The sequence below is a fragment of the Vitis riparia genome, chromosome 1 (genome assembly GCF_004353265.1).
Source record: "Vitis riparia cultivar Riparia Gloire de Montpellier isolate 1030 chromosome 1, EGFV_Vit.rip_1.0, whole genome shotgun sequence".
Classification (NCBI taxonomy): Eukaryota; Viridiplantae; Streptophyta; class Magnoliopsida; order Vitales; family Vitaceae; genus Vitis; species Vitis riparia.
Window position 1 is genome coordinate 6,194,115 of NC_048431.1, and position 14,634 is coordinate 6,208,748.

A 14,634-nucleotide genomic window follows, 5' to 3' on the forward strand; every position below is an offset into this window, starting at 1 on the left:
TAACTGGGCTTTCCTAATATTATTTTGCTTTATTTTATTTATGACCAGTTGACCATATATAGAGCCCATGAGGAAAGATGTTTTCAGAGGCAAGAAGCAACCCATCCATTTCCTTGTTTTTTGGTCCCAGTAGGAGCACGCTTTCTTTAAGTCAACAATTTCATTACATGAACAAGCCATTCACACCATACATGACACATTTCTAAAAAGAAAGGAAACAAGAATACAAAGCAAGAAAGAAAACCAAACAAATATAGCTTATTATACAAGAAATCATTATCCAACAAACTTGAGAAATTGCTTGTAGAATCAGCAAGCATGGACAACCAGGCATGAACCCGGAGAACTTTCTTGCCGTGGGACAGGGTTGAGAGTTGATTCACCTTTCTTGCCACTAGCACTCCTATCTTACACAATGGGGGAAGAAAAACGTTTTGACAGTTAAACAGACGTCTATGGCAGACAAAGTGGAGGACACATGAAAGATATGAAATACATACCCTATCTTACACGATTCCCAGATGATATCTTGCCTAATGGTTGGGGCCCAAGAGAGCAAGAAGAAACGCCTTGTAATGCCCTGAAGTCTCTGAATGAACAGCATCATTTAATGTCTTCCCATATTTCTTTCTGTACTCTTGCTTTATGTACTGTAGATCAATCTCGGCTCTTGTCACAATTATCCTGGTTAGTGTAGTGTCATCTGTTCCCAGGCCCTTCATCGCCTTGTGCAGTACCTTTGCAAAGGTTCTCATGTGTGTTTAAGTCTACTCAAGCAATGTGCCAACACAGATACAAAACAAGGAGACTAAGAGTTACATGCAGTAAGAGGCCTATAATTAATTTGCGACTCAGGAGTTCAAATTGGAGCATATCATCAAGAAGTTGGAAATTTACAAATAGTAAATTTGAGCAGGGCAAAGCAAAACATGTTACAAGATGAAAATTTGTTTTCGGGAAATATTTGATGTGAAACCAAGGTTTGGCTATATTTGGAATGATTGAGAAATCCTGCACATGAACAAATTGAAATCATCTGCAAAGTTGGGGGTATTTTCTTAAATGATTTGCAAACTATAGGACTAAACTTGACAACATCACTTATGTTCGCTTTGAAATAACATGGAAAAAAACAATAAGAGAAAAAGGATATGGATATATAGTTTTTCTTTTCTTTTCTTTTTCTAATTTTGCAAAAATTAATAGCTGCATGCTAAGCAAACATATCTATATATATGCACATAAACAAGTTAGAGACCAGAGAAATCTTCAAGGAACAGGGAAGCAAAAGAAAGGAAAATGTAAATTACTCCTTTTCTATCGAGATTGAGCATTATGACCCAATATCATGGGAAATTTCTGATATTTACAAGAAAATGTTAATAAGAGTGAAGTAATACCTTTGCAAAGTACTTCCCAGAATTCTCAGCAGACTGTAAGATAGTCAAAAGGGCAAACTCAAAATGCCCAGATGTTTCACCTTTTACTGCCTTTTGCAATTAGTTTGCGTAGGTTTGAGTATCACATCCAGGATCAAAGAATGAGTAGCTCAGGGCTGCATTATGGAGGCATACCTTTTGCAATGAGTTACCATACACACTGTGGTAAGCACTACTAACAGCAGCTAAATGAGCCCTGCTTTTTTCAGAAAAAATACGTATGAAAGTATTCTCATCAGTTCCCAATTTCTTCTCCCCAGCTTTATAGAGAGCTTTGGCATCCTTCTCGACCATTGCTCTATCAACTTCTGGGCCTTCATAGCGTGGCACTCTTACATATGCAAGTAGCAACTACATAGAAATAATTTAAATCAATATGCTGGGCTTTGAATATTGATGAACCATTTTCTTCTCTAAATGTATGAAATTAGAGATACTGATTTCAGTTGGAATATTTGAGCATCCTTAACCATCAGCATAGGGAACCCATAAAAGGTTATAACAGTAGATGAGAGGAGTAGTCCAGAAGATTTTTTTTTTTTTTTTTTTTTTTCAAAGACAAGAAAAAGAAGGAAGAAAAGGAGGAGAAGAAACAAAAGATAGACAAACTTGTTACCGAATGGTTTCACCCACATCATGGAGAACAAAAAGGACACAATTTGATCATGACACCAGGGGTAAAAAGTAAACTAGGCTCTTGTTCCGGTCACCCTTCACAATCTGTCACAACTTAAAACACGGTCTTGCAGTATATGCTGATATGGCCATAGTAGTTAAAATCTTAAAATTTAGGATTTGAATTGGAATGAAGCCTTCTGAAAATTTGAATCTAGAATCTTAAAATCTTCAGTTGGAATCCAATGCCAAAGTTTCAAGTGAAATTAAATGAATTCAACAAAGCCTTAAATCTCAACTATGAGTCATTTTTCATCAATTAAATTCACACAGCATCTAGGGTTTTATCACCTGCTAAATCGTTTTTCACCCAATCCCATATTCAACAATCTTTTTCTTCTGTGTGGAACCTCAAGTTAAATAAAACCACTCTTCCTTACTGATCTATTAATTTGTTTTCATTGCATATGATAAAACCATCTTACACAATTTTCCTCATCTCACTCACTTCTAACATTCCTAGAAATGCATCCATCTATGATTTTCTTGACAGCCCTCATCCAACTATACATTCTTATTTCAACTAAACTCATCACTGAACTATCCAACAATCTATGCCAAATGGAATCATTGGCCTTATAGCCATCTTTAAACTTTTACTTCTAATATTTACAATCGCTATGCACTCCAGAAGCTCTACTTTACTCCATCTCCATTCATCGTACTCTAGTACAATGAGTACACCCTTCAATCCCCCCTAATCGATGAGTGATTCACAATAATAAAAATGGTGATTTTTGAGTATTTCTTGGGCATTAATTTCCCCTTGTCACTCATTTTTGCTTCTAGGTTTACTAGACTTACATTCTATGTGTTCTTAGTCCTAATCACCCTAAAATTTGAGCTTCTAAAGTACCTATACATAATTTTAACTTAGAACTAACCATAGTTCATACCCAAGTTTCATCAATCAGAACTATAACTTCATCAAACGATATGAACCATGTTACCTTTTCTTGGATGTGTTCAGTAAATGCATTCATAACTGATGCTAAAAAATAAGAACTCAAAGCCAACCCATTTTATAATAAGGTTATCGTGATTGGAAATTGACTGTCACTCGTCCAATTTTCTCATGATGGTCGGTGCTCTTACATGCATGTCTTTGATCACCTCGATACGAGTCATTGATACCCCCTTCCATCCCAAATTACAACAAAGAACCCTAATGGCCTAAGAAAATAACTTTGTAGTCTTGACTTTTCCTCAATCTAAAGCTTTACCATATTAGAACTTTATAATAAATCCCTAAGTTTTGCACCATAATAGTTGGCACAGCTCTGAACATTGCCTTTATGATTATGTTTAAGAACAGGAATACTTTTTTCCCATCCATCAGGTATTGATGTGATGGCCTTAATTAGTTAATTGGATAGACCACACCATCATTACCCATGAACTCCCTAACCTCAAAAAGTTTATCTAACAATTTTTATTTCAATCAGTTCTGAGAGTCGCTTCCAGTTACAAAGTTTTGCCAAAACCAAGTCCTCTACATGAATCTAATTATGTTATTTTCTTAACCTCTTTCTAGTTTCTAGCATTTACCTTTCTACATGGTTACAAAGCTAGAACTATGAGAGGCATTGCATCTCCATAAACATGGATTTCATAGCTAAGATTTACATCCCTCCCAGGCTTGCAAATATAACTAGATTAAAGGAATGAGTCGATGGGATGAATATTTAGCACATCACGATATGACAAGCAATGCAGATTGACATCCAAACAACAAATTGATAAGGATTATTTATGGAACAAGATAGGTTAACAATTAAGAAGTGTACCACATCCTTGCTAAAAGGTTGGGATTTTTGGTTGAAAATCTTATCCATTTCTTAGAGCTTTATTGTTAAAACTACCATTTCAAACCAAAAATTTAAGTTATGAGGTCATGGGTCAACAATGTCTATCATGTTGACTTGGGTTAAAACCTTAGCACCCCACTTCATGTGCAACCTCCCTCTAACTTACACATGGGCTTCAAAAATGGGGAAATAAACAAGTGACAAGGTTCAAAATCGTGACTTCCAAAAAAAAAGCCTTGATATCATGTTAAACGACTGTTTTAACCTCAAAAGCTTTAATTGTTATGCAAAGGACCAGCCATGTGTATCAAGCCATCTTAGGCTAAAGTATAATAATATCAAGCTAGTTCATTTTCACAGGCTGTATGTTGATTAGCATTATTTTCTTGGTGGCGACCAGCCAGCAGGTATGATCATACCATATATTTGTTGCGAAGGAATGAAAAAAGAAGTAACATAGAAAAGCAAAAAGAGAACTGGTTAGACATTCTTGCATACATTGTGTTGATATGATGTGCACATCTACAATACAAGGAAGCATCAATACATTATTAAAGTTTTCCTTCCTAGCATGTGGTTTGTGTGTATAACCATCAATTTGCAAGGACCAAGGAATCAAGTGATGATAATTAACCTGACTGATGCTATGGACTAACATCATAAAACATGGCAAAACATATAGCAAAAGTTTCACTGTCAAAAAAGAAGACATTAATGTTCCATTTGCAAAGCAATGCTTCAGCCTGGCTAGTTAGACCAGTTTGACCTCGAAATGGAAAGGATCATAATTCAGAAAAATAAAAATAAGCTAGAGTTGCCCAAACAGCTGCGCAGGCCTTAAAGAAAATGTTCATAGAAAATCTGATCTACATCAGCCATGACTAGCTAACAAATTAACTTCAGAAATTAATCTGATTGGGGATGGCAATGAGGTTGGGCTGTGTTTTGCCGAGCTTCAGAGGAATATTAGAGGCCGAGGCCTGGCTCTAGGTCTGACCTAGACTTCAGGCTTGGCTGTTGAGCTGGGCTGGAAAAGACAGTGGGGAAAGAAAAAGAGTCTAGTGGAAATGAAATTTGACTTAATTCAAAGCAAGGTGATGGCATTGGGTTAACACAAATAGTGGGTTCAAGTGCAAAGACAGAAAAGTGAAGGTAACCTAAAGAGGATGCGAAGGATATGCATCTTACAATTACATAAATCAAACAAATCATGTTCAAAAAATTAGGTCAGGTTCTAATAAATGTTTTTCTATCTTAAATAATTCACAATGGAAGGGAGAATTGGGCAATTAAATTTGACGTTTCAAATAAATGCTTTTCTAATTATGCTTATTTACAGTGGAAGGGAGAATTAAACAATTTAAAACAAGCTAATTTACAATAGAAGGAAGAAGTGAGCTATCAAAATCATGAAAAGTGAGAGAGAGAACCTTTTTATGATCGCCAGATGCTTGATATTCGATATCTTGCTCAAGGTAAACACCAAACATTGCAAAATACAGTTGTTTAAAATGTTGTATCTGGGATGGTGTGCGGGAACATATTACTTCAGTAGCAGCTTTGAGATCAACCACATTTCCACTTAATGCTTGCCTCACTATGGAAGCATCCCGTCCTGCAGGATCTTGTACCCAGAGTAACACTGCTCTCTGAATCCATTTCACATCAGAAAAGGAAAGGAAAAAAAACAAAATCAAAGGAAATAATATAGCATCAGTATCAAGGTTGCAAAAGAGAGAAGTGGGATCATCAATAAAGCATAAATACATGTTGCACCGAAATATGGGAAGAACCATGATAGATTCTTCAGTTATTACCTTGACATTCCCACTAAGCTCTGAAGACAAACGTTTAACCAGGTCATCAGAATACATGGCTCTATATTCTTGTTGGATGAGACCGCGTTGTGTAACATCCCGGTGTGCAAGAATATGGACAACAGCTGCAGTGTCACATCCTAACCCCTTGAACCCACAAAATCAAAAGGCATGCGCTAATTTAGCAATCAACCTTATACAAAGTTATGTTTCTGCAATGGACTACTGACAAACTAGACCATGGACATCAGAGAATATTGCTCTGTTGTATACTAACAAATGATCTCTTTATAAATCGCATCATTAAATCTGAAAGCGCCATATCAGCTGGGGAAGCAAACTGAGTAAGTCGATTGGTTCCCCAAATCCGGAGGACCAGAGCCTAGATGTTAACCATCATAGCGTGATGCTTCACAATTACACCTTGCAATCTTGGAGGTCCAGTGTGTGTGTTTTGCTACTGAATTTGGCACTAGTAATTATGCTATACTACATATGATAAGGATTAAAACCAATGCAAGTGTTATACAAGTTATGCTATTGATACAAATAAAGGAAGATCTAGTACAGTTTCCATGGCACTGTCTAACAACTGAGACGTATGAATTCTAAACTCATGTAGTTATCTTATAAAACAAAAAGGAAACTTGCTCAGCTGAAACTCCGATTTGCATATTCAGCTCAATTTGAGAGACATGTTTGTAATAGCAACATTTTCACCAATTCTGTAGAGAAAGTTGGCTTACACATGTTTGTCAACGGTCAACGAAGATGATTTTTCAGGATATCTCATTTTGTATTGGGTTATTTGATTAAAAGGGCCTCTCAAAACCCAATTTTTGAAATTTAACCTCCCACCCTTTTTTGGCATCATTTGGACAAAAATGCTCTCATTATATTTTTGTAAAAATAACCATTTCTTTTAAAACCTACATGTAAATACTTGAAATAGAAAATGACATTTATGTCAAAACTGAATAACTTTTCCAAAAAAAAACATGGGATGGGTTAGATTTCTGATTTGAGGATTTTTTTAATCCTTTTTGACCAAATATTTCTTTTGTATTTAGAATCTTTATTTGATTAAAAGAGCCTCTCAAAACCCAAATTTTAAAATTTAACCTCCCATCATTTTTTGGCATCATTTGGACAAAAATGCCCTCATTATATTTTTGTAAAAATAACCATTTCTTTTAAAACTTACATGTAAATACTTGAAATAGAAAATGACATTTACGTCAAAAATGGGTTACTTTTCTAGAAAAAACATGGGATGGGTTAGATTTTCCAATTTGGGGATCATTTCATCATTTTTAACCAAATATTTCTTTTGTATAAGACTTTAGTTGGATCTTGGAAGGTCCTAGAGAAAGAAAAAAAAAAAAAAAGGAATCTTCTTCATTCTTAATACAACATTAAAAGAAAAGGTTTAATGAGCTGAAACTTACTCTGTGTTCCTTTTTCACTTTTTTTTTCCCTCAATTTTTCCATTAAACTTCCCATGATACAAATAGAGCCCGTTTTTCCGATCAGCTTACAGCAAACATTTTTATTTTGCATAAAGTTGAAGTTGGGCTCCTTAGGTTATCAACTTAAGTCTTAACTCTAAGTTGGCTTGCTGTTGTTCTTCTCTACCAGAAACTTTCTTCAGGGTTTTAAATTTGCGACAATTTTTCTGCACTATTTGTAAAACCCTAAATCCCCTAACAGGCGAATCCCACAAATCTCTAGCGTAGCCCTGAATTCCTACCCTCCGCGTAAAATTCATAGGGTTTCCTCTTAAAATTTTGCTTTCTAAGGAATTGGGTTGAATTTCAGCAACCAGTTTCGCTTCCCTCTTTTTCATCCATCCATGAACTCCAGTCACAAATGAAAAAAAGGGTAAATATGTTTTTTAAACATAAAAAATATAATGATCCTTCAACCAAACCAAACCAAAAAAGGAAGAAGGGAACCTAATTGGGACATACAACAGTTATTTTGTAAAGGAAAAAACCTAGCAAGAAATAGAAAAAGAAGGGAGGAAAGAAAGAATACCCTTGAAAGCCCGGTAGAGCTGAATAGCGTCATCGCGAGGCGAGGTCAAGACGGGTGGCACTGTCACTGAAGACATCGGTCTCTTCTCTGAGTTCTCTCCTTGTATCCTTCACAGACTTGGATTTGGACAAAAGGGCTTGCTGCTCCTACACTTATCCTATTTGACAAAAGGACAACAAAACGGGTCGAAAGCTTGCCTAAATTTCTATACCGTTCACCGTCAAACACTCAAAACCCACATTCCCACACTATTTGACCCTTCCTTCAACCTTCCCTCCCAATCCTAAATTTCAAATTTGTACAAAAGCCCATCACCATTGACACCTTCATTTCATTCATTTCTTCTCTTTGTTTTTCTTCGTCAACTCACCTAATCTGAATTTTCTATGGTAAGTTTCTTCCATAATGGTACGTACGCTCCTTATCTTACCCAATCAGATTGATGATATTTTATAAATTTTCTAGTGTAGAACGTGGAAGACGGAACCCGTAGCGTGTGTTGCGTTTCTAAAACATCATTGAATGGGCAAGCCAATGACAGAGTCCAGTCCACGTCAAAAAAGGTTGGGTTGGTTCCTTTTTATTATTGATCGTGTCTGACATTTATTTCTCTCCATGTGCTGTCGCTCTGAGCGGCTGAGTTCACATTGTTACCCTACATAATGCGATATAATAAGATTTAAGGGAGAATTACCGGGTGGGTTAAATAAGATAATCAGTGACAAGGGTGGTTTTTTTAATGATATGTTTAAATATCAAAAAATGTTCTTCAATTAAAAGCTTTTAAAATTCAAAGCATGATGTCATGGTGCATGGGTCCATATATTTGTTGCAATGATTGATATTCAAATTTTAAATCAAAATTTTGGGTTTAATCATTCAATTACTATATATAATGATATTATAATTTGTTATTTAAATTTACTATTTAAAACAAAAATACTTTTAAAAAATATTTTTTAAATAACGTTTAATGTTTTTTTGCATTTTTTATTTTTATTCTAATTTTTTATTTTATTAAAAAAAAAAGCAAGTTTCATAATTATATAATAAAAATGATGATTTTTTCATGTATATTTTTTTAATTTTAAATTGATACATTATGTTTTTTTATTAAATTCGAGGAAGATAGACTATTTAATTTTTTATTTGAATTATCTAAAAAAAATAAGAAAATGATAGAAAATGTTTAATTATTTTTTATTTTTTATAATAAAATAATTTTAAAAAATTTATATGTTTTTTTATATATTTTTTTCCCTTTATGTAGTATTTTTTATGTGTTAATACCAATAAGGTATAAATAAATATTTTTAAAATTATTACTTTTATACTTACAACACAAATATACTAACATTCCAATATCTTACAATATAATTTAATTTATTTTTGTTTAATTTTTTAATGTGTTATATTATCCAATGAATAGTTACATGTTATTCCATTGAATATTGAATAATTGTGTTTTATTCGATTGAATATTTGTACATTAGGCTAATAAAGCTGTGAGATTAAAATAGCAAATTTAAACAACATCAAAATATTTTTTTAGAAGTATTTTTGTTTTAAATAGTAAATTTAAATAACAAATTATACTATCATTATATATAATAACGATAAGGATTAAACCCAAAAATTTGATTTAAAATTTGAATATCAATCATTTCAATAAATATGGGGTCCACGCATCATAAATATCTTGACAAAAAGCGAAGTGTTTTAAATATTTTGAATTTTGAAAGTTTTTTGTTGAAGGACATTTTTGGTATTTAAGTATATTATTGTCCTCTTTATCAGTTATCAAAAGAAACCATCCTTTCTAATAATTATCATATTTAGTCCACCTGTACAATAATTCTCACTTTATTTAAGCTTTGGATGCTTAGAAATGTAACGGAGATAACAAAAAATTAATTATAATAATATTATTTTTACTTTGATCTACAGTACGAAATATGAAATTAAGTCACTTCATCAATCAAGTCACTACTCTTAATGAGGAGAAACCGTGTGGTATGCGATCGTCTTCGAAGTACTATAATCTTGAATTTTTTATTTTTTTTTTCTTTGGAAGCTCAGCCAAAATTGTACAAATGACTTGTGCCATTCCTCGAAAAGATTCTTTTTGAGTCATGTAAGTTACGTTTTCAATCATTGCACCTTATTAAAGATTCATGTCCGTTGGTCTCTAATTCAATAGTGGGTTTTTTTTAACTTTTACACGGAACTTCAAAAACTAAAATTTAATGGTAGTCTAAAAAATATTTACAAATTTGTGATACTTTTTGTTATGTCAAACACCTTCATAATTTTTATATCAATATTACATGTTAAAAAAATTAATTTAAATTAAAAATATTTATTCAAAAAATATTTTTCACAAATTTTTATATCAATCAAACGTATTATATAAAAATAAATTTAAACTAAAAATTCGTTTTACAGTAATTTTAGGGAGTTATAATATTTTTTAATATTTAAAAAATTTTATTATTTAAATATTAAAAAAATAAAAACATTTTTCAAAATTATCACCAAACAAATTCTAAAGTATCTTTTTAAATACTTTTTATAATTAAAAAAATTGAATTTATATTAAATGTGTCTTTCAATAAATATTTTATAGATTTTATAAATTTATATTAATTTTTTTTTCAAAAGGAACCTTCTACAATTTTTATATTTAATAAAAAAATTTGAACTCGTAGAAGCCGTGTCTTTAAAAAATGCCTTGATGACAAAAAGTATGATTTAGAAATATTTTTCATTATGCTACAGTTTAAAATTTTAATTTTACATCTACCTTATTTTTATAAAAAAAAAAAAAAATCCTCGGAAAGTGTGTGCATCAAGATTGAACGCTTGATGTACACATCCGGACCCATTGGAGGCACTCAAGCCCAAACAATGTCACGAGCATTGAAACCACGTGTCTGCTGTGCGCATTTGGCCGAAATGTTTCTATGTATAGTCGGGTGATAATTCTCAATTAGATTGAGGAATCTAAAGTCGAATAGATCACCAAGAGCAGTCCGACAAATCCACCCATGCAAGACACCCTCCAACCCTTTGATTAACATCGGACTCGTGATACACAAATACCAAAGGCTGGAACTCATCCTATCGACAAAGCTTGATCAACCAATAACGAGGTTTCCAAAGTCTGACCCACCGATTTGTCCCTTTCTAAGGAAAAAGTTGATCCATCCTTCAACCAATCAGGATATTGTAGGAAACAAATTATAGAAAAAGACCTTCAAAAACGAGGTATGTCTTCCAAAAATTGGAACAAAGACGAAGAAAGGGAGAGCATTGTCTATTCTTGTTGAGAGCTGGCGTTCGGTCTTCAACCTGAGACTCACAAGCTTGAATGCACTTATAGAGTTTGAGTGGTCACCACCTGGAATTGTCAAATTTAGGATAAAAAAATGTCTCTTCAAATTATGGAAATCAAGGAATTTTAAAATTTTTTCCTAAGGAATAAATTTATAATAAAGTTAAATATAGTAATACAATGCCATAAGTTATAGAAAATGCCAACAATCTCCCAATTCGCTTGCATAATGATATTTATATCATATTACAACATAATACGACTATCGCAACTCCGAAAAGGTTGCATCCCTAAGAATCTATCATATAAAAAGATGAAATTTGTGAAATATTTGATATCTTTAAATTCCATGATATCCAAAATAAGAAACTTTTAATTTTAATTTTTTTATTGCTTGGGTTTCACTTCTAAGGTTGTGTTCTTGATTTATAAAATTAGGAGGGGATTCATAGAATCAATAAGGGTATAGATGATGGGGATGTGTGGGTGAATAAGTAGTCCCTAAAATTATTCACAAAAAAATATATCTTAAATTAGGTATATTTTATATTGATTAAAGTAAATTAATTATTACTCCTCTTTTGTTGACCTTATGAGAATAAGCAACTATCATTATAACTAAAAAAATTTCAATTAATACACAAAACATTGGCTATAAAAGAAAATTAATTAGAAAAATTGTCTATAAATACAAAAATCATAACAAAAAATTCACTAACTTTTCAAGAAGTGTACATGTTTTAATTACTTAGTTAGAATTGTTCTGTCAATATGTCTTATAGTGATCAGTAGTAACACTTTTTATTCATATATTTGGATAACAAACTACTCTAATTCTTGATCCCAACTTTTTTCTCTTGAAAGGACTTTTCATGAATTTTTTATTAAAGACTTTATTTTGATAATTTAAGATCAATGGTGTAATAATGTCAATATATATATATATATATATATATATATATATATATATATATATTGTGTCACCTTTGATAGGCGTTGAATTGTGAAGCTTGAGTTAGTTTTGTTACACTTTATAGGGAATATTGAAAGGCGAGTCACTCGATCAACTCATAAAGGTTTAAGGTGGCAACATCCCCTTAATTTTTTTTTATTGATTGAATGATAGGATTGCCCCTATTTTATTTTTAGCCCTTTTTTGATTTAGAATTTCATTTTAGAAAAAAATTAGAGTGTGATTGTAATTGAGAGGAGAGTGAAAGTCTTCACCATTATACCCTTTTCTTTTCATTTAATTAGTCATTCTCCAATGTCAATGCACTTTGTGAAAATAGGGATCACATTAAAAATCTCTTACATTTTCTTTATTTCTGCTTGTGTGTGTGGTTTGCATATTAATACGATTACGAAAAATAATTTTCTTTTTTGTGAGCAAAAACATTGTAATAAGAATAAAAAAAAAGCTTAATAAAATTGAAAATTTGAAACCACCAACGAAATGGTAGTTTAAACTTTAAACTTCCCCAATTTTTTTACCCATTTGTTTAAACTTTAAACTTCCTTAATTTTTTAAACTTTATTTTGCATTAAATATAATTATTAATTTTATCTGCTTAACCAAATCCAAAACTATATGATGAAAATATCAGTTTTCACAAATATATCAATAGCTAGATTTTATGGATATATCAAAAAATATCAACAGAAAGTCACTCTTCTATGATTAGGTGTATTTTTATTTTTTACTTTAAGAAATGAAATCTCACATCAAAAACTCAAAATAAAAAACATTACAAGTAAACATGGACCGAGCAAGTGTGGACTGAGATGTTGCACATTGGGCTAGGCCCAAGCTATTATAATAACAATTTTGACATTTAAGGGAGAGAAGCAACCGACGTGAAACAAAATTATCAATGTAATATAATTAATTAATATTATAATAAGAATACCAAATAACAATATTAGAGTGTCTTATCTAAGATGTCTTCTCGAGGATGTTCACTTTGGTGCAACATACTAGGTGCTCTCCAATCTCCCCATTATGAAACTTCACAATCAATTTGCAATCATGGCTAGAACGTGTATAATATCTTTAGTGCAACATACAAGGTGATATCCAATCCCGTCGTTATGAAACTTCACAATAATCTTTGGAATTAATCATTATGTCATTAATTGATTTACACATTATATTTTCACTTAAAAAATGGAATCAACGAAAATGCAAAAAGAAAGAAAAAAAACAGAATTGAACATTGATACTAAGCCATAATTTTCTAGGTGATGATACTAAGCCATCAATTGAACATTGATCAAATTCATTTCCTAACAATGCTTTAAGAATGAGTATTGATCAAATTCCTCATCTACTCAATCTATTGATTTAAACTCAATAAACTTAAACAAATGTCGAGAGACTTACATTAATATAACCATAACTGATCTACTTTATCTTACTCCCGCTTGAAAGATAGAAGATTGTCATGATTAGTAACGAAAATAAAAGCTTTATTCTATTGTGTATTTGAGTAAATCATTTTCTTCTAAGTTATTTTCTTATTTTATTGATATCAAATGAAACTTCCTTATTTCCCTACCTTGAAAGTTTGAAAATACCCCATTATCCCTAACTTCCATGACTCACCCATTAATATAGGAGCCGGGATTACATATCATCTTCCAATTAATTTTCTTGCATTTTCGTACTTGGATTCATCAATTTCAACGTGACATATCTTTTTTTTTTTGGTTAAATTAAATTTTGGCTCGTGTGGGCCTTAATGAAATAAAACGAATTAGTTCAGCCAGGTTGGAGGCTTGGCTGTCAACTCAATCTTGGGAAGGATGGGCTTTATCCGCTGCAACTTTCGGATGATTCTGGGCTCGGAATCGAGTTAATCCATCTTCGAATATGGCCCGGGGCCCATAAATACTTGGTTACATGACTATAAAACATAAAACAAAACTGATATACTTGTCCATTCCAATGAAATATATTAAACAAGGCACCACTGTGGAACCATAACCACAGACGAGCTCTCACCAATGATATTAGCTACTTAATAAATTTTGATGTTGACGCACAACTTAATATTTGAGTCATTTGGACAAACGAAACAATTCGGACCTTGTCATTCCCTTGCAAATCAGAGAATGGCAGGACAAAACAACTCACCTCAGCGGCTCAGCCTTTTATTTTTTTTAAATTTTCCATCTTGGTTGGAGTGGTGAAATGTAGTCATGGAACTCAGATACACCATTTACAAGGGAGGGTGCAGAGTGACGTGATTCATTAGAAGATCCAAAGTATGGAGACAGGATTGTGATTGGTTTGGAGCAACCGCACCACCACTCTCCAACTTGTTTTATTATTTCAGAAAGGCAATTTATATTTTGAGCTACAAATCCAATCAAATGTTGAAGGGCTTATTGATGTCTTGTTACTTTTTGGTTATGGTGGTTTGGCTAGATTCTCTGCGCTTCTATCTTTGGGTCGTGATGTGTTGCTCTTGTGGTCCTAGCTTCTCTACACTCTCTTGCTCAATGCTTTGTTTGGATCGCCT

General features: G+C 32.4%; 1 protein-coding gene across 1 annotated transcript; it reads right to left on the reverse strand.

The window, feature by feature from the left end:
• Positions 1-57: 57 nt before the first annotated feature.
• Positions 58-8,182, reverse strand: LOC117919175 (annexin D5). Its single transcript, XM_034836293.1, has 7 exons — positions 7,777-8,182; positions 5,740-5,885; positions 5,353-5,571; positions 1,575-1,790; positions 1,401-1,490; positions 506-737; positions 58-407 (listed from the first exon to the last, which is right to left on the reverse strand). The coding sequence occupies exons 1-6, from the start codon at positions 7,850-7,852 to the stop codon at positions 534-536; spliced, it is 951 nt and encodes a 316-aa protein (XP_034692184.1). The 5' UTR covers positions 7,853-8,182; the 3' UTR covers positions 58-407; positions 506-533.
• Between the last annotated feature and the right edge of the window lie 6,452 nt (positions 8,183-14,634).